Source organism: Ursus americanus, chromosome 16 (genome assembly GCF_024610735.1).
Source record: "Ursus americanus isolate L20-20 chromosome 16, mUrsAme1.1.p, whole genome shotgun sequence".
NCBI classification, from domain to species: Eukaryota; Metazoa; Chordata; class Mammalia; order Carnivora; family Ursidae; genus Ursus; species Ursus americanus.
The window spans coordinates 54,262,753-54,282,545 of NC_142142.1; the positions used below are offsets into that span (position 1 = coordinate 54,262,753).

At 58.6% G+C, this 19,793-nt stretch overlaps 1 protein-coding gene across 1 annotated transcript; it reads left to right on the plus strand.

Moving 5' to 3' along the window:
* Nucleotides 1–1,019: 1,019 nt before the first annotated feature.
* On the plus strand, nt 1,020–14,828 carry DRD2 (dopamine receptor D2). Its single transcript, XM_045797523.2, has 7 exons — nt 1,020–1,331; nt 6,423–6,532; nt 7,557–7,693; nt 8,825–9,015; nt 9,891–9,977; nt 11,549–11,876; nt 13,532–14,828. The coding sequence occupies exons 1-7, from the start codon at nt 1,047–1,049 to the stop codon at nt 13,723–13,725; spliced, it is 1,332 nt and encodes a 443-aa protein (XP_045653479.1). The 5' UTR covers nt 1,020–1,046; the 3' UTR covers nt 13,726–14,828.
* Nucleotides 14,829–19,793: the final 4,965 nt, after the last annotated feature.

Here is a 19,793-nt window from a genome sequence, read left to right on the forward strand (position 1 = left end):
TCTCTTGCAGAAGCTTATTGTCTCTTCCTTAGGTTCCTATAGCCTCCCAGCTGCTGTCCTGCCACCTGCTTGGCCACACCCTTCCACCCTCTATACAGCGGTTGGAACCTTCTCTCTGGAAGGCACATCTGATCACGTGGTTCCCACTGCCCTCAGAGTCAAATCTAGTATGACTTGTAAGGTCTTCTAGGATCTTGCTGTGGCAGCCTCCCCAGTTCAGCTCATGCTGAGTCCCTCTGGGCTTCAGCTGTCCCAAATTAATCTCCTCTAGCCTTCCACTGGACCCCTGCTCTCTTGCTCTGTCATTTGCTTATGCTGCTTCTTATGCTGAGACCCTTCCCTGGGCTCCCAGCTTTCCCGTGGCTAATTCCTACGCACCTTCGGGTGTCTGTCGAACGTCACTTTCTCTGGAGAGTCTTCTTTCCATCCTTAAACCAGGTTATGCGTCTCCCCTGCGTTCCATTTCCTAGTGCCCACTGCTTAGAGATTTAACTGGTTGATTCGTTGGCTGTTGTTTCTTTTAGAACGTGAGCCAGAGAACCACGTATATTTTGTTCCTGCCCATGTTTCTAGCACTACATAGAACAATGCTACAAACACTACGTGGTCATAGAATCAAGAACGAATGAATGCATATTCCTGTTCTTGCCTCTACAAACTGGAACTCCTCGCTACCTTGTCTCAAGTGTGTGTTGCATGGGATGTACTTACTTAGAGTGTTTGTTGAATAAGTAGATGAATGAATGATCAGCTCTTTTCAAGCTCATTTATTTTATTATACTTAAAAAAAATCATACTTGCTCATTTGTTTGGCCATCTGCAAGAACTTGCTAGCAGAATAGTGACAGCTGACCCCAATGTTTTAAGAAAATTGTTAGATACAGAGTTGCAAATCCCGAGGCTGGGGAATGCTACTAACTGCCCGTGGTTGGCGTTAGCTCTGGAGCTTTCCATGGGAGGCGCATGCTTGGAGGGGTCCTCCTGCTCACTCCCCGTGTCCCTTTTTCCTGGCCAGAGCCTGGCCACCCAGTGGCCCCGCTGCCCCGATGGACCCACTGAACCTGTCCTGGTACGATGATGACCTGGAGGGCCGGAACTGGAGCCGGCCCTTCAACGGGTCCGAAGGCAAGCCCGGCAAGCCGCACTACAACTACTACGCCATGCTGCTCACCCTGCTTATCTTCGTCATCGTCTTCGGCAACGTGCTGGTGTGCATGGCCGTGTCCCGCGAGAAGGCGCTGCAGACCACCACCAACTACCTGATTGTCAGCCTCGCTGTGGCCGACCTCCTGGTGGCCACGCTCGTCATGCCCTGGGTCGTCTACCTGGAGGTAGGTCTGCACGCGCCTGGAAGGCGTGGCTACCCCTGGTTCCCAAGCTGCCTGGTGCCTTCTCCGCGGCCTGGCCTCTTCCTCCACTCTGGGCTCAGTTTGTCTCCCGATAAAATGGGCTGCTTGTTCCTTAGCGATCCCAACTCCAGTTGGGAGAGTCCAGTCCTCTGTACGCGGCGTTTCCCCGTGTGGCCCTCAGAGCCGCCCCGCGAGGTCACCGCCCCGCGAACACTGACTCACAGGTGGTGAGCCAGGCGGTCCGAGAAATCACACCGCTGGCGGTCCCAGCTGGAACTCTGCTTGGCCCCAGGTCGGCTCCTTAGATCATGCTGGAAATGAGGGTCACTGGGGAGGCTTCTCAAGGAAGGGAGAGGTTCATGCTTCCAGGCCGGAGGCTTCCCGTCCTCTCTTTCCACTTCAGAATTGGGGACTGCTGTGCTGCGGGCTCCTTATCCCTCCCTCCCCTCTCCCCCAGTTTGGTCTAGTGCCTGTGTCAGGGACCCCCAGGCAGCTCCTTTGCTTGGGAAAGTCAGGAGGGCTCGGCCAGGACAGAGCCCGGCTCTGCACCTCCCAGTAGAGAGCCGGCAGCCCCCACCGTGGTCCAGGCGCTGCTCCAGGCATTTCGCAGACACAGACTCTGCTCTCCTGCTAATCCTGGGAGTCCATACTATTCTTCCCAGTTTATAGAAGAGGAAACAGCTTTGAGAAGTTACCTGCCTTGACGCCGATCGCACAGCAAGGGGAGAGCCCACTAACAGAGGAGTCCCTAAGGGCAGAGGCACCGCAGGCTTCCAGGGCTGATAGGCAGACGTGGGAGGGTCTGGGGGGCTGGGTCCTAGATCCTGCCCCTTTCTAGGCCTAGGACGCTAGGGTGGAGTCTGGGAACTGACCAGCCCTTCATGGAAGAGTCAACGCCAAGGTCACTCAGGTCACTGGGCAGGTACCTTCCTGCCCCGGCAAGAGAGTGGACTTAACCTGTACCACAGAGGCTAGTCCCTGGGGGGGAGGGAAGGTTCTCCCATTTTTAAAGGAAAACTTGAAATTTTGTAGGCTCGAGCAGAGGAGACATCTAGGGGAATAAGCCAAAGCGGGGAGGGGAGGCCGGTCCAGAGTGGCCCCCCTCCCTGTCTCCCCACCCCGGGGGCTCCCTGTGCCTCCTCTGAGCGGTACTCAGGATCAGCACTCCCCTGGGTTCCTTCAGCACGGCCCGAACGGCCTGGAACGTTCAAAATGGATGTTGAGGAAAAACCCAAAGGGAACAAACAGACATAAAATCTACGGCTGTCACAGGCCAGGGGTCCTCTTCCTCCACGACTCTCGCGTCAGTGAGGGCCGCCAGACTCTGTCCATCCACGTCGCGCCTGGCGGTCTCTCCCTGAGGAACCCTTCTTAATCCTAAGGTCGGTTCCCCTCCCGCTCGGTCTCAAAAGAGGGTCCCAGACCTCAGACCATCAGGGAAAAATGAGGGGTGAACGGCAGAACAAGCAACCTCTCTGTGCCTCGCTTTCCTTTTCCATATAAAGGAGATCATCGTAGTATCTGCCTCATGGCATTGCTTGAGAACCTGATGAGTTCATACCTGTAAAGTGCTTGGAACGGCATGGCGCATGTAATGAACAGTACGTAAAAGTAGCATGACGATGCTGATGAAGACAAAGATGACGGTAGTAGAGACACAGCACCTGTCCTCATAGGCAGGGCCCTCCCTGTGCCCAGGCACCCAGGCACCCAGGCACCCTCTACCCAAAGGAGGCGTGCTCTGCCCGCAGTTCTGCGCCTGGCTTCTGGGCTTCCAGATCGGCAAGCCCTCCCCAGACACTCTAGTTTCGGGCCAGATCGGTACACGAGCCGTCCTGGGGCTCCTAGACATCTGTAAGTCCTTTGAACATGTGTTTCCAACATACTTGTTCACCATTATTGTGGAGGGGAAGCTCAGTGTTTTGGGGGGCAGGGTGGAGAATGGTGTCTCAGAGGGAGCGCTCTAACTTTCCCAGCGTCTCCCTTTATTTTTTTTTTTAAAGATTTTATTTATTTATTTGACAGAGATAGAGACAGCCAGCGAGAGAGGGAACACAAGCAGGGGGAGTGGGAGAGGAAGAAGCAGGCTCATAGCGGAGGAGCCCGATGTGGGGCTCGATCCCATAACGCCGGGATCACGCCCTGAGCCGAAGGCAGACGCTTAACCGCTGTGCCACCCAGGCGCCCCCCAGCGTCTCCCTTTAAAACAAGAGCTGGACCGTGAGCCCTACTCACAGGATGTCGTCTCAGCCATTTATTGTCCCTAGAGACTGTCCCGAGTGGAGAGTCAGCCTATCCCAACATCCTGTCGGAGTGTCCTTGCAACTTACATACTCTACCGTCTCTAAGAGACACTCCTGCTGTCCAGAATTTTCCACCTGTCCCCTTCCCAGTGATATTAGCGGCTCCAAAGGCCACGGCAGGCATGTCTAATGTGGGACCAGATGCGGGTTAATTACTCTGCTCGGCATATGGAAAGCACACTGGTTTGCAGTGAGAGGACTGGGGTCATTTCCCAACTTTACCACTTCCCATCCGGAGATGGTCCTGAGAAGAGAGCCAGGGTCACTTGTCTGCATTTCGGCCTCATCCCTCTGTGGGGTGAGGGTTTACTGTGTGCGTTTTCCAGATGGGCAGATGAGATCGAGGAGGGAACGTCACTCACTCGGCAGGTACCGAGGCCCGCCGCGTCCTAGGGCACCCTCAGGGCCTTGCCCGCCATCAGTGACTCCCGATAGGACCGTTGTAGTCTGGTCTGATGGTGGTGGCAATGGAGCCATCCCCACAGGAGATATGGGAACATGATGGGGGGCATGTGGGGACAAGGAAGTCTTGCAGGAAGAAGTGATGCTTCCAGAAGAATTATCCAGGGGAGAGAACAAGGTGCTTGCACTCCAGGCCGAGAAAAACAGTATGCAAAGCTGCAAAGCAGGAGGGGGTATCGCCGGCCACAGGTTCGGAGGGCAGTAGCCTGTCACTAGCCTCAGAGGTTTGCTGTCACCGTCGATAGAGATGACACATCTCAGTGCCTGACACATATGCCTGCTTAATACGGGCCGGTTAGTATTAGGATCTCACCGAGCCAGCTCACAGCTCAGCTTCAGGTGAACGATGAGGTCAAGAAGTGGTGTCCAAAGGTGCCGAGACACAGGCCCGGAGCTGTACTAGCAAACCTGGGGCCAGTCCTTCCTCTGCCACTAAGTCACCAGGTGATCTTGGGCAGGTCCACGTTCCCCTCGGACTCCAAGCATGTCCCCCTTGCAACGATAATCTCTCCTTTCATGCTTTACACGCATTTCGTCATTTTTATAGAAGTATCTCCTCTTTTGACAAGCTGGGTGGTCCTTCCCAAGATAGTTTACGAGAGAGCATAGGATGTGCTGCCCGAAGGACTCGCCTCAAGCCAGCCCTGCTGCACACTTGCTGTGTGAGCGCTCCAGTTCCCTCCCCCTGAGATGCCCACATGCCCACAGTAGGGGGACGTGGCTGCCAACAATTTCTCTTGAGTCTTTGAGTCGGCTGCCCCCGGGACTGTGGAGGGAAGCCCTCCCTTCTTCTGGGCTCCAGAAAGGCCTTTGAGGGCGGGGACTGACAGAGCTCCCTAAAGGCAGGGACTATGCCAGTACTGTTCACCACTGTACCCTAGAGTCTAGGACAGAGCCTGGCATGTAGTAAGTTGCTCGTAAGTTTCAATGGGAAAGAAAGAAGGCCAGGAAGAGGGAAGGAGGGAAGAGGAGGAGGAAGAATGCCCTGGTATCTCAGACCTAGATCCCCAGGGACATAGAAGTGCTCTGAAGGACTAGTCTAGGGGGGCTTCAAGGCAGAGGTGGACCAGGTGGGCCTGGGGCCCTCCCAGCGGTGCCCTAAAGATAGATTCTTTTTATGCCCCCAGCCCCCCATCCAGACCTATTGTCTTGGGGAACCCTGGGCTGCCACGGGGGAGGGGCCCTGGTGTGAGCCACGTGAGCCCAGGGAAGGCGTCTCCCTGTCTTCTGGAATAAGCTGCTGTGTCTTCATGTCCGACAACAGCGGCCACAGCTCCTGTCACTGAGCTGAAGGGCCCACATTTGGTTTCGTGCCTGGGAGCAGAAAAGGAAGGGCAGTGTGGAGAATAAGCATGTCATCATTAGCCCTGTGGCCGCGCTGTGCGGGCAGAGTGGGTGCTGCCCTGCCTGGGGCCCTGGGGGCAGCTTTCCTGTCCTTTTTCTCCTGTTGGTAGAGACCCAGGATGTATCTCCCTGTCCTGACTCTGTGCTCAGGGCCAGGGTGCTCCAAACTTCCAGAGTTGCCCGGGCCGGGCTGCTATGTGAGTGTGCGAGGTTGTGTGTGTAAACGGGAGGAATGGGAGTGTGTGTGTGTGTGTGTGTGTGCGCACATAACGGAGTACAGTGTGTGTGTGGAGGGAAGAGGGATGCAGGATGCTCTTGCCAGGAGCGGGCCTCCTCATTCCATCAGACGAGGATATGTGGGTACAGCACCCCCTCCCTGCCCCCGCCTGATGTTCCCACAGCTCAAGCCCTGGTTTTCCGCCTGCATTCTCTGGGTCTGACAAAGAGCAGCACTGTCTTCTCTCCGAAAGGAACCATCGTCCTCACCGTTGTCCTTACGGATACTCTTTGTGCCTGATTCTGTGCCGTGCACCGTGCTGGCTCTGAGGGCGCTGCCCAGCTCCCCCGGGAACCTGGGCCAGGGCACGATCAGAAGCTGAGCTGACCGGCCTTGGGCAAGTCACTGCCCGTTTCTGAGGCTCAGTTTCCCCACTGATAGAATGAGATTGCTGTTTTACAGATGAAAACGCAAAGTTGAGGCACTCGGTAGAAATTGTTTATCTTTCTTCTAGCCCAGTTCTTGGCACAAAGCGGCCTTATGAGTCTAGGAGGAGAGGGGACGGGGGCAAGGGCCTCAGACGACTCCTGGCTGCCCTGCTTCCCCCCTAGACCCCCGCCGGAGACTCGCAAGACCCCTGCAGCTGCCGTCTGAGCCTGCGGCCCCACCTGCCCCGGGGGAGCGGAGCTATGGGCCTAAGCTCGTCTTCCCCTCTGCTGCCCACCCGTTCTGGTGCTTTGTCCCCAGGTGGTGGGCGAGTGGAAATTCAGCAGGATTCACTGCGACATCTTTGTCACTCTGGATGTCATGATGTGCACGGCAAGCATCCTGAACCTGTGTGCCATCAGCATCGACAGGTGAGCCCACCCAGGGCGGGAGAGGGGATCCAGGCCACTCGGCTCTGCTGCAGGGGCAGGCTCCGTCTGTGAGGCTGTACGGCTGGCCGTGTGCCTGCGGGTCCGTGTGTTTGTGCGTGCGTGTCTGTGCACACGTGTGCGGGTGCGCGTGTGTCTGGCTGGGGAGTACAGGCCGCCCTCCTACAGCCGGCGATGCTACCGAGGATACCCGGACAGCAGCTGGTGAAGAGAAGAAAGCTCTTAGTTCTGAGGACTGTGGCCCTAGGTCTATCGTTTCCCACGTACGTGACCTTGGGCAGAGTGTGCCAGTCCTCACAACCCTGTTTGTCCAGAAATCAAGGATGATGACACCTGTCCAGGCGGGGCTGCAGCGTCTGGCTGTGTCATGTCCAGCACGGGGCACGGGGCACGGGGCCAAGGGGACCCAGGCTGTGCTCACCTCACCAGGCTGTACCCTTGGAGCCTCTCACTGATTTGCACACACAGGCCTCGTGGGCTCCCAGAGGCCCTGGCCGTACTCCCCTCGCGGGGCTCTCGGAAGATGAGAAGAGCTACTCTGTGAGAAGCGCTGGGTAGAGGCGTACAAGTGGTTGTAAACAATTACTCCTGGGCTTATTTTCTGCCAAACGGGCCTTAACTCGTGCTCTATGGGGCCTGGCTCCCGGTCCATCAACAGAACTTCCACCTTCCGTGAGCCCAGCACACGTGCAGTTCCAAGGCTGCAAAGACCCAGCCCCTGGCCCCTCAAACACCCTAACATCCAAGCAGGGAGACTGGAGTAATCGACAAGAAGGCCCAGGAGTAGGTGGTCACCGGTCAGCCACGAAGCCCTTGGCGGGGCGGCACCAACCCTGGCTCTGTGAGCCGGGCAGGGGAAGGAGAGATTTAGAGTAGACAGGCCGGCTCCGTGGAGGTGACAGTGGTCGCCCCCAAGGCGCAGGGTGTCTCCGGTGTGTGCCTGCTGTGGAGGGGGGGGCCCCAGGCCCGCACCCCAGCCTCAGGCCCCCGCCCCGCGCCCTTGCAGGTACACAGCCGTGGCCATGCCCATGCTCTACAACACCCGCTACAGCTCCAAGCGCCGCGTCACCGTCATGATCGCCGTCGTCTGGGTCCTGTCCTTCACCATCTCCTGCCCGCTGCTCTTCGGACTCAACAACACAGGTGAGGTCCGCCTCAGTCTGCCCGGGGCTCCGCCGGCCCCACCGCAGGACCCCGAGGGAGCTGAGCCCCTGACGCAGACATGGGGACCGAGGCCGGGCTGTGTCCCCGGCCAAGCCTGACTCTGAATTGTACCCGCGTGGGCCAGAGACGAACAGTAGCTCGGGGCACGATGGGGTTGCGTGAAGGAGGGGGGGTCATGAGTCAAGAGGATGCCTGGCTGTTTTCAACTTTGTTGATTAAATTGAAGCAAGCCAGACAGCCGCACAAACCACATGGGCATGCGTGTATGTGTGTGTGTGCCCACGTGGGGAGCGACTCCTGGGCCCCCCCACCCCCCCGCCATGGTATCTGTGTAAGGAGGCTGCAGCGCAAGGGTTGGCCAACCCAGCCCAGACCGGAGTCACCTGGAGCAGGAGAGGTAGGCGCGGGTAGGAGCTAGGGCGGCGGTCCTGCCCCATGCGTCTGAGGTCGAGGACGTGTCGGGCCGGCCGCTGCCGTGGGCCTGGTGCTTTCTCTCACCGGGGAGGCCCAGGGATATGGGTGCATGTCTGCAGACCATTACAGGGCAGGACACAGTGAAGCCTCGCCCTCTAAGTCTTGTGGGAATTCCAAGAAGCGGGAATAGGGCTTGATATGCTCAGCTTGATCTGGAAAGGCCCTGAGATAGAGGACAGACATCAGCTAGACCAGGAGGGGAACGTGGAAGCGCGTTGGAGCCCAGGTGAGTTCAGCAAACAGGGCCAGGTTCCCCTGTTCCTAAAACTGAAAGGTGGCAGACCTCCCCTGAGGGCTAAAAGAAGGGTTTACTGTTTTAAAGGAATTTCCTTCTGTTTTTTTTTCCAAACACTCGGGCTCCACTTGGGCATTCATGGATGGCAGAACTAGTAATGAAATAAGGAGGGGATATGAATGGAAAAGCTTGGAAGCAGCTTAGCTTTTTGCTCGAGGTTGTGTTTTCCAGTCTCTGGTCTACACCGCGTGTTCGTGTCCATCTAGCGTTGCCAGGCGACCTCAGACCCTCAGGCATGCTCTCTGCCCCATTGCTGTGCTCAACCACGGAGGAGAGCAAGGTCTCTGGCGGCAGCACGTGGCCCCCGGGCTGCTGACGCCCCCCGGCTCTCCTTCCCCCAGATCAGAACGAGTGCATAATCGCCAACCCCGCGTTCGTGGTGTACTCGTCCGTCGTCTCTTTCTACGTGCCCTTCATTGTCACCCTGCTGGTCTACATGAAGATCTACGTCGTCCTGCGCAGGCGCCGCAAACGGGTCAACACGAAGCGGAGCAGCCGGGCTTTCAGGGCCAACCTGAAGGCCCCGCTCAAGGTCCCCAGATCCCCCTCCCCTCCGGGCCCCCCCGACCGTTTCCCAGGGGGCTGGCCCTTGCTCAGCTGGGGGCTGGGGACATGGGGTTGGAGGGGCTCCCAGCACCCGGGCAGGGCCGAGACCCAAGGCTGGGACCTCCGTGGAGCAACAGCGGAGTCTCCAGGAGCCGGAGGTGGGGCGGAGCCACCTGGAAGAAGTCTTTGCTTGGAGATCTCTGTCTGAATGCACCTTCCTCAGCTCCTCGCCTTCTTTCCCCATCACTTGTCCTTTCCTCGCTGTGGCCCCTCTCTCCCTGTCCTCCCTCTGGGCTTCCCTCCCTCTCCTGTACCTTCCACGCTCCCTGTCCGCCCCTCCATGCACACCTCCTCCCTCCTTCCCAGCTCTTTCCCTCTCCTCCCCCTCACCTTTCTTTCATTCCCTCCCCACCCCTTATGCATTCTCCCCTCTGCTCAGCCCTGCCTGAGAGAGACAGTGTGGGGGCATGGAAGGACCCAGAGTTTTGGGGTTAGACACATCAGGTTCAAGGCCTGGCACCCCCACCTTTTTGCTGAGTGACCTTGGGCAAGTTGCTTAACTTCTCTGAGCCTCAGTTTTCTCATCTGTTAAATGGGAATCATAATGCCAATCTCTCAGTGTGGTCTTGAGGATTCAGTGTGAGAGGGAAGCGAGTAAGCCTAGCATGTGGCCATAAAATCAGGGCCTGTTTGTCCCTCGTCCTGCCCACCATCTCTCCTTGCAGTACCATCCTTCACTCTTGCCTTCTCAGGGCTTCCTACGCTGCCCTTCTGGGAGCCCCGTGCCCAGCCTGACTACCCCACATTGGGTGTCTGTCCCCACCCCGCCCATCATGACCAGTGTGCCGGCTCCCTCCACAGGGCAACTGCACTCACCCCGAGGACATGAAACTCTGCACCGTTATCATGAAGTCCAATGGGAGTTTCCCAGTGAACAGGCGGAGAGCGGTAAGTGCTTAGGTCAGGGACCCAGAGCCAGGTCTTCCCGCCCCGAGGGAAACCCCCCCCGCCACAATTCTCAGACACTCACCAGCCAAAGGGAGGAGCACCTCCCAGGCTCCCCCGCGTTGCTTCCTGGGAGGCCAGACTCTCCGTCACACCTCACGGGCAGGCATGCGGCGAGATGGCTCGGCTCGTGCAGGCGCAGATAGGCGCCCCCAGCACAAGCAGGTGGTTGGGAGAGAGGACTTGGCCATAACATAAGAAAAATAAGAAGCGTGGCTGTTAGCATTCACCGAACACCCACCGTGTTCCTAGCATCTCATCAAATCCTCACAGCGACCCTGAGAGGTAGGTCTTACTAGGCTTACTGATTTTAATTTTACAGAAGAGGAAACAGAGGCTCACAGAGGGGAGTAACTCACCTGAGGCAGAGCATTTAGTTAGTGAGATCGTGGCTATTTGAGCCCAAACCTGTGTGACTCTGAAGTCCACACCTCTGCTGTTCTTCCCGCTTGCCTGCGCTGTCTTCCTGCAGGCAGGTTCCGGGGCTGGGGGCTGGGCCTGGGGGGGGTGGGGCCAGAGCAGGGCAGCCTCGGGGCTGGTGGGGAAGTGCAGCCTGTATGCGGAGCTCGGAGCTGGGAGCTTGGAGACGCAGAAGGAAGGACAGCAGACCCCAGGCTCTGCCCGGTGATGACGGTAGCCCCCGGGTTGAAGCAGCGGGGGTCTCATCCCCAGCTGGGCCACGGAACCCACACAGGCCACACACGAAGTCCAGGTCAGGTGTCCTCAGGAAGCGGGGCCCCCACCTTTCACCTGCAGGTCAAGGGCAGGATGCCAGGGAGTCATTTTATGAGACGGGTGCCCAACAGGGACCAGGACTGGGGCTGGGACAGCAGCACAATAAACCACCCAGGTACCGGGCAAGGCTACACTGCAGAAGTTTAGACTGAGACCCCGAGGCAGGGAAGAGGCTGGAAGGCCATGAGTGCACCCCCAGTGGGGCCTCCAGGTCAGCCCAGCGGGAAAGATGAGGGGGTCCAGGGGTTAGCCCTTTGGCACGCGGATCCATCTATGAGGAGCACGTGGGGCCCATGTGTGAGCGCTGGTGCTGGGGCCTCCGGCCAGCCTGGCAGGAAGAGCAGGGCTGCCCTCTATGTCCTGAGAACATGATCTCCCGGAGGCAGGCACTGAGCATTGATCAGGAACGTATTCCCTGCAGGCAGCTCGGTGCTTGGCACTTGGCTGGTACTCAGTCCGTGTTGCTCAGTCAGTAAGAGAAGTGTTGGGGTAGTACGTGCCCACAAACGGTTGTGGGGTTGTTGAGCTCTGTAAGGCTTGCTCCGGGACAGGGGCTGGGGATGACTTTGCGGGCAGGGGCCGCTGTGGTTCCTGGGTCCTCTAGCCAACCCTTCCTGCCACCCAGCGACTATCCTCCTTACCTCTCTGGTGGCGACCCTGGGACGTTTGCAGGAGTCTCTGAAGGAGGATAGGGAAGGGTCGGGGGCGCCAGGTGAGGCTGGGTGTCCAGCACCTGAGAACTTGCCAGGCTTTACCCGGAGTTCTCTGCCTCTGTTCAGGAGGCCGCCCGCCGAGCGCAGGAGCTGGAAATGGAGATGCTGTCCAGCACCAGCCCCCCCGAGAGGACCCGGTACAGTCCCATCCCGCCCAGCCACCACCAGCTGACCCTCCCCGACCCATCCCACCACGGCCTCCACAGCACTGCCGACAGCCCCGCCAAACCAGAGAAGAATGGGCACGCCAAAGACCACCCCAAGATTGCCAAGATCTTCGAGATCCAGTCCATGCCCAATGGCAAAACCCGGACCTCTCTCAAGACCATGAGCCGCAGGAAGCTCTCCCAGCAGAAGGAGAAGAAAGCCACCCAGATGCTCGCCATTGTTCTCGGTGAGTCAGGCCAGCCCAGCTCTCTCCAGCCATTACTGAGGAAAGGACCCGTCACTGCGGGTCCCATTCCCTGCCATCCCCTTCCTCACCATGGCTGGTGGGCCGTGGGACCGCCCCTTGCTCGGCTGCAGGCCACACCCAATGATGTACCCCATTAAGTAGATTCTATAATTATGCTCATTTTACAGATGGGAAAACTGAGGTGTGGAGTGGGTATAGAACGTGACCAAGGAAGACCTATGATTTAAACTCAGGGAGTCTGACTTCAGAGTCTGTGAGCTTGACCAGTCTACCGTAGTGACCCCCAGAACCTCAAGATCCTAGGCAAGTCACTTTCTCTCTCTGGAGCCCCCTCAGCAAGAGATTACCTCTCAGGGTTGTGGTCCTGGTCACACGGTATGCAAAGGTGAGAGCGTCTTGTCAAGTGCAAAGCAGGGCGCACAGGTTAAGTGTCAGCAGTATGGCTTTGATAACGTTGCCATTGTTGAGAAATTGGGAAATTCAGTTCACTTCAGCTCAGCCAAGACCGTGTGGGACCAGAGCTGTGAACAAAGAAAGGGGGCCAGGAGGGGGGCCCATCTGAACGAGGACATGGCTCTGTCAGCCGGGCAAGGCCTTGGAATAAAAGTCTCCTAGAAAACCAGACGATGAGGCTAGACCCAAGGCTGGACTGATGTGGGTGGCTGGGAACAGGAGGGGATGGTGGGACTCTGCCTTCCCCCCAGCACCCAGGGTAGCACGGGACACCCTTCCACACTTGCCTTTCCCTGGGACCTCCAGACAGTCCCATGACACGAGTGGCACAGGTGCTACGACCCTGCTTTCGTGAGTGCATGCACAGGGTCACAATAGGTTAAAGGACCGAAACTTGATCATGTGGCTGGGGTGACAGAGGAAGGCTGGAGTCCATGGGGTCTTGCTGCAGCACTGGGGACTCCCAGGGACTATGAGGCATGGTGTGTTCACGATGTCGCCACATGGAGGGTCCCACCAGGGCGGCAGGTCCTAGGTCAGACAGACAAAGCCAGCAGGCAGGAGGTCAGTCTGGGTCAGAGCGCCCCAAGTAGGAAATAGCCAGAGGTGTCCCCCAAGGGCTGGAGGAAGGCATAGCAAGAGCGTGGCCATTGGGGGACCTCGGTAGATGAGTTCAGGTCTTGGCTTCGTCACTTACGGGTACATCACAGAGCCTCTGGGAGCCTCAGTTCCCTGTTTGCCCCACAGGGATGCCAGGAGCCTAAGCGAGATGGGTGTCTAACTCTCCCTTTTGTCCCTTGGGCTCAAACTGCGTATCCCCCACTGCAGTGACCAAATTCTCACTTCCAGCTGCTGAGGGACTTGTTCCACCAGAAAGTAGACTACATATTTCCATTTCTACTGACTTGTGTCCGAATGTGAACCTTGTGGATTTGTTTTCAAGCCCATTATCCTTCCCTGTGGGGGCAGGTATTATTATACCCATTTGACAGATGAGGAAAGTAAGGCTGAGGGAAGTAAAGGGACCTTCACTGCAGACGGGTGTCAGTGACATCTCTAGAATCTGAGACCGGGACTCCTCCTGCAGTGCTCCTGGGCTAGGGCGCCCACTGAGTGCGGGCCTTCCCCGGCCAGCCTCGCCCCGGCCGCAGGGCCAGCCTGACCGCCGTGCTCTCCCCCAGGCGTGTTCATCATCTGCTGGCTGCCCTTCTTCATCACGCACATCCTGAACATACACTGTGACTGCGACATCCCTCCCGTCCTGTACAGCGCCTTCACGTGGCTGGGGTACGTCAACAGCGCCGTGAACCCCATCATCTACACGACCTTCAACATCGAGTTCCGCAAGGCCTTCCTGAAGATCCTGCACTGCTGACCCGCGGCCCACCTGCACGGCAGCCCGCTTCCCAGCTCCCTGCTCGGGCCGGCCGGCTCTCAGCTCCGGGGAGCCGTGCCCAGGGGTGCAGGGCGGACTAGGCCTTCTCTTCGCCCCGCGGGCCCTGCAGTGTTAGCTTGGCTGCACGCCCCTCCGTGCTCGCACACCCTCGCACTGCCAGGGTAGTGCTCGGGGCCAGGCACGGTGCCAGCCCTCAGGCTGGACCCCTGGCACAGGGGCAGCTCACAGAGCCCCCCTCCCACCTTAAGGCCCTCTCTCCTTGGCACCAAAGACAAAGCCGCCTTCTCTGACCTTCTCTGGGGTTCTGGGGTCGCCAGGGCCAGAGGCGGGCTCAGAGACTGTGCTTTCTGTTGGGTTTGGCTTGGTCTTCACAGGCCGATGCTGGAGCAGGCAGTGGGGGGGATGGACAGCTCATGCCCGGGAAGCCGGAGCTCCTGCCAAGGCCCCAGGCGACTTCAGTCCTGGGAGACCCATGTAAATACCAGACCACCGGGTGAACCCCAGAGGAGCCCAAGCCAAAAATCTTCACTCGCTCCTTGTCCTGCCTGACAGGAGCCTCTATTTCCACAGTAGTGGGTCCCACCCCGCCCCATCCCGCTCCAGCACCCACGTGGTTTCTGCACCTGCTGAGGGCAGGAACCCCTGTCTTGAAGGGCCCCAGGAACGTCTGTGGGGAGAGGAACCTCCCCCAAGCCCACTCTGCCGCCTCCTGACGGACTCGGTGCATCCCTTCTCGTAGCAACTGTTGGGCCAGCCTGGGAGCCCACAGGGAAGGCGGGCTTGTGACCACAGCTGGGGTCTGGGTTGGGGTGCTGGAGGTTCTCTGGGGGGCTGCCTCCCGCCACACTCTGCCACAAACCCACTCTCCTTTCCCTTTTGCCTCTCCTCTCTCCCATTCCCTTTCCCTTCCACTGTCCCCGCCTCAGAGGAGCCCGTGGCGAGGGGCCGCTGAATACCACTTGGCCTGGGCTGGCCCTGCCCTGAGGGAGGAGGGGAGGCTGCAGCTTGGGGGAGCCCCTGGGCCCCAGACTCTGTAACATCACTACACGTGCTCCAAGCTAATAAAACTCTGACAAGAGTCACATGCGAGGCCCCTTGGGTGGAAGGGCACAGTGCCCGCCTCCGTCCTCCGCGGCAGGTGTAGCCGAGGGCCCCGTGTCTGTGTCGGGATCAGAGTCGGGGAGGCCTTCTGTGCCCCCTCCAGAAAAGGGTGACTCTGACCACGGCCACCAGGCTGGACACTGGGGAATAGGAGGAAAGGGGCTGCTCCAAGGAGGACCAAGGAGAAGATGCGTGTGCCTGTGTTTCCCCCTCGTCCCGTCCTCGCCTCCTGAATAGACAAGAACGCCCTCGGCCCTGCTCCCCGGTGGTCCTGAGCCTCAACTGCCAACCCGGATGGGAGGGGAAAACGTTCCCGGTGGGAATCCCGCAGCACACCTGATAGGGAAAACAGGTGGTCCCCACTTCCCTTCTCCTCTTCTCCTCTGAGGGTCCTTAGCGTGTGTGGCCCACCAGGGCAGAGAAGGCTCCACAGAAAAGGTGGCCTTGCAGGTGCCGGCTGCATCTGCGTCTGCCCCTTGCCTTGACTTCTGTCTCAGAGCAGGACCCCCTTCCTCTGCAGCAGGCTGGGGAGCCACGGAGGCCCTGAGTGACATGGCCCAGGGGTCCTCCCTTCTCTCAGCCTCCGTCACAGTCATAGCTCCAAGCTTTCTGGGGCCACGGATTGGCACTGCCCTGAAAACAGAAATTCGGCTTTAAAAAATGAAATGTAAGTCACGCGTTGAAGGAGGACTGTTCTCACTCCCTGGGAATAACGGCGGGCGGTGATGACAAACAAGGTGCTGGAACCCACGGGCTCAGGCTCCAGGGAGCTGTCAGGGCATCATTTGCATGCTAAAGACAGTATTTTTAGCACCAAAGTTTGGAGCACTTAACTTGCCCTGAACACTTAATTATGGACTTCGATCTTCTCCCTGAACCCGCACGTAGCGCTAACCTCAGAGAGGCTCCTGTCCCCAGGCGCACCCAGATCCTAGAGGCTGGGCAAGACAGGCCCCTGGTCCAGCTCAGGGGGCATCCGTACAACCCAGTGACCACCTCCTGGGGAAGGTGGTAGACCCTCAGGGGGCCGAGAAACCCCAGGGACTTTTCTGCTGCTGATGCCCACCCCACAGCCGATGCACACACAGGTTCGCACATGCACACTCGGCCTACGGAAGATCTTGCCTTGGACGGAAGCTTAAAAGCTCATCTCTTCATTAGAAATCTTAGGAGGTCATACAGGTTTCTCAGCTGTGGGAACTGGAAGAGATGATAAGAGAGGAGTGAGAAAGAGAGGGTGGAAGGAGGGAGGGAGGGAAAGAAGGAGGGAGGGAAGGAAAGGAGGAAGTAGGGAGGGAAGGAAGGATGGAGGGAGGACGGGAGGAAGGGAGGAAAGAAAGGAAGGAAGAAAGGAGGGAGGGGAGGCAGGCCCTGGAGCAGTTTGGGAAGGACGCTGACTTTGGCAAGGGCGCTGAGGGGAGGAGAGGGGAATAGGGCAGGCAGGGGCGGGAGGCGGGGCAGGGGAAAGTTGCCCACAGCTGTCATGAAGCTTCAAGGCTTTCTGCCAGACAGCAGACTGACAGCTAGAGTGGGCAGGGGGAGGGCCGGCTCCACCCTCTCCCCCTTCAACTCTTCAGGGGCAGAGGGATGGGTGTGGGCCCCAGGAACTCTGCGGTGGGAGGGGGCGGCCCAGGCTCTGCTTTCTCCCAGGAGGCCCTGCCAGTGCCTGCTCTGGTTTCGCTCCACTGCCTTCCCTTGCTTCTGCCTCTGTGTGCATCTTTCTCCCAAGAAAGACTTTTAATTGGTAAATGATCTGCCTTTAAAGCAGGTGGCGTCTAACAGCCGTTTCCCCACCCCCCCATCCCCAGCACTGGGGCAGGCACAGCTGGGCACTTGGCATATGTCCGCTCAAATGTCCCCATGGGACGCAAATCTTCAAGCTTCAGGCCCTTACTCTTCCCTGAGTGGCTTCTGCAGGGGTCCCAGCGGGCCGCAGCTGGGGAGACGTCCTGGGACCTGGGCAGGCCAGCGGTGCTGGAGACACTGCATTTCACCCCTGCTGGGGCCTCACTGGCTGTTTCTTGAGCAACCATTGTGCTCCAGGCCCTGAGCAAGGTGCTAGGAGTGAAACACGGACAGGGTGGACGTGATCCCTGCATTTGCAGAGTTTGCGGCCCCGTGGGTGACAGGCGCTAATCCAACAGTCGCACCACAGCTGTGCGAGCTGCACATTCCCTGAGGCAGAGCCCTGGCTGGTGCAGGGACACCACTCACGTAGGTGACAACGATGATGAGGCATGCCTTGGCCTGGAATTGGTGAGGGCAGGAGGCTGATGGCGCAGAGGACAGCCTGAAAATGGCGGGGCAGGAGGCCCCCAGAAGAAGCGACTGCCTGTCCTCCTTGCCCGGGGGTCTTAGGACAGGGGTGGTCGGTCATCCTGCTTGCTCGTCCCGGCTGCATGAGAGTGGAGTCCTCCTCCACCAGAGAATCCCTTTGCTCACCCCACACACAGCCGAAGGGGCTTTGGAGCGCAGAGTTCTTTCTGATTTTACCCCCCACCCCGCCCTGCTCAGAAAGTGACAGCAGCTCCCCACTGCCCCTTCCATTGAATCCAAGGTCTGAGCTCTGGAACCAGGGTGGGCATCAGGGTCTCCCCACCCCATCTGCTCTCCGGCTGCCTGCACCCCCAGCCTGCTTGCTCATCCACATTCCCCGGCCTCTGGTGCCCCTGGCTCTCTCCACCCAGTCCAGGCTCTGCCCCCTCTTTGCTGTGTTCTTGTCCTCCTTCCACACGCACCTGTTCCAGAAAGCCCTTCCTGTTAGACCCGCTGTGCCTGGTAACTGACTGGATGAGGGACAGGCAGGGGCTTAGAGACTGTGTGGTCTACCAGGTGCACGTGATTACTTAAGCTTATTGAATTCAAACATTTGGTCCCTCGGCTGTGCTGGCCACATGTCAAGTGTTCAGTAACACGTGGGGCCACTGGCTGTCCTGAAAGCTGCAGGTTTCCACCCTCCCAGGATGCCCTGTTGGACAGCACTAGACCTAGAATGACTCTTGGGTGAGTTCAGACACCTTCAACTAAAATGAGGGAGAGAGGGTGATGAACAGACTCACTGAGGGGGAGGGAATGTTCAGTTTGGGACACTTTGAGTTTAAGGGTTCTGTAGGACCTCCAAATAGAGATGCCCAGTAGGAAATTAGGGAGTTCCTATCCTCAACCACCCCAAACTCCCCTAAACAGGGTTTGAAATTCAGCTGGAGACCCTCTCCTTGGAAATTTCGAGGGCCCCGCTGAAATCCAATTCTGAACATCCCTTGGAAATCTCTAGAAGGGAGCTGTGTTGCAATGGGACTCAGAGTAGATGCTGTGTGTCTATCTGGCTCGGTTTGGCTTGAAAAGGAAGAAGGTGCTGGTAGGCAATGCAGGTGCTGTTGGCCAGAGCTGGCCTGAAACCATTACCTCCGTTAACTCTTGGAGGAAGGGGATAGAGAAAGCAGGGGTCTGGGAATCTCAGCCTGGACCCTGGGATCATCAGGTTGGTGAGTTGAAATGATTCCCAGGGGCAGTCTCAACCCCATTCCGTGGGATCCTTCCCCATCCAGGACAACAGATGCAAAAGCATCATTCATCTTTTCTAGCTCCTTTCTGCCAGGTCTTTCCTCAAATTCTTTCCAAGAGGAGAGCCCAGACGCTACTGTCCCCCCAAGCCCCACTCCTGGCCATTCTCGTGGATTGATCTGAGCTCACTCGGCTTGGAGCATGCAGCCATACACCCCCTCTCTGACTCATACGGAAGAATCCTAGACTGGGAGCCAGACACGGACCTCAGTGCGCATGGACTGCAATCGCCATAGAGCCCTGTCCCCTTCCCCCTTCCGGCTCCAGCACGTTCTGGGGAAGACAGACCTCCCAGGGGTATCTTCAACCCCAAGTCTTGCCTGAGGCCCAGTCTCAGGAAGAACCAAGAGAATGCACCGGGCGGCTAGCAGGGAGTAGGAGGACGGAACAGTCTGCTGAGTGTCACCTGACGTGTCCTCAGGAGTCCCCACTCATCCACACAGGAGAGGACAAGCCAGCTGCCCCGGGTGACTGCCATGATGGTGGTGCTAAAGGCGGGCACGGGGAGAAACCACGGGACACCCCCTGCTGGTTGTTCTCAGCCCTGGCTGCTCTCCCGCTCAACCCGGGTGATTCTGGTTTAACTGGTCAAGGGTAGGTCAGTGTTTAAAAGGCCCTTCCCCCCCACCTTACCCAGGACGTCCTAATGGGTGGGCTTCATTTGTAGCCGCTGTGCCGGGGCACAGCCCAGCTCAGTGCTGCCCCAGGCTCTGTGGTGGCCTCAGGCTGCGGTGGGACAGGGAGAAGCGTCCAGGGCCCGGGAGGTGGGTGCCACAGCCCAGAGACCACAGGAAGGGAGACACACCACCGGCACGTACGTGCATAAGACGTTTCCTCTGCTCTGCCTCTCACCGCACGCGGACAGGAGGCCCTGACCAGCCCAGCAGCACCTCAAGCAGAGGTGGGCCTGCCAAGGGGCTGGGGGTGGGACCTAGCCAGTAGCTGGGGCAGAAGGTTCCTTTTCTCTGACAATTAGAGTTGGAGGGGCTGCTCCAGCAGTGAGGAGAGGTGGAGAGGAGCGGGATTGGACTTTAGGGCACCCATTCTGCCCCACTTGAACCCCCCGCCCCCCCAACCCGAGGTCGGCCTTTCCCGGCAGAGCCAGGGAGGAAGCAGAAGCTGGTTAGTGTCAGCAGCCCCAGCCCTGCCCCAACCTGCCCCACAACCTGTAGGACAGGCCAGGCCGGCAGAGGGGTGGCCAGGGTGTGGCCCGAGGGGACAGCGCTCTGAGCTGCAGCTGCTGGGAGGGAAGTCCCTGTCCTGCGAGCTCCACACTGAGCCCCGATAAGCCATCCCTCACCGTCACCAGCCCCCCTCCCTCCCCACATCTGTCCCTGCCTCCTCCTGCTACATAAACTTACACACGCACACCACATCCCATG

What these genes read in the sequence shown, in the direction of transcription:
- DRD2 (XM_045797523.2), top strand. Translation starts at nt 1,047, where the DNA reads ATGGACCCACTGAACCTGTCCTGGTACGATGATGACCTGGAGGGCCGG. An exon ending in CAGTGAACAGGCGGAGAGCG is followed by an intron (nt 9,978 to 11,548) that starts GTAAGTGCTTAG and finishes GCCTCTGTTCAG; the next exon opens with GAGGCCGCCCGCCGAGCGCA. An exon ending in GATGCTCGCCATTGTTCTCG is followed by an intron (nt 11,877 to 13,531) that starts GTGAGTCAGGCC and finishes GCTCTCCCCCAG; the next exon opens with GCGTGTTCATCATCTGCTGG.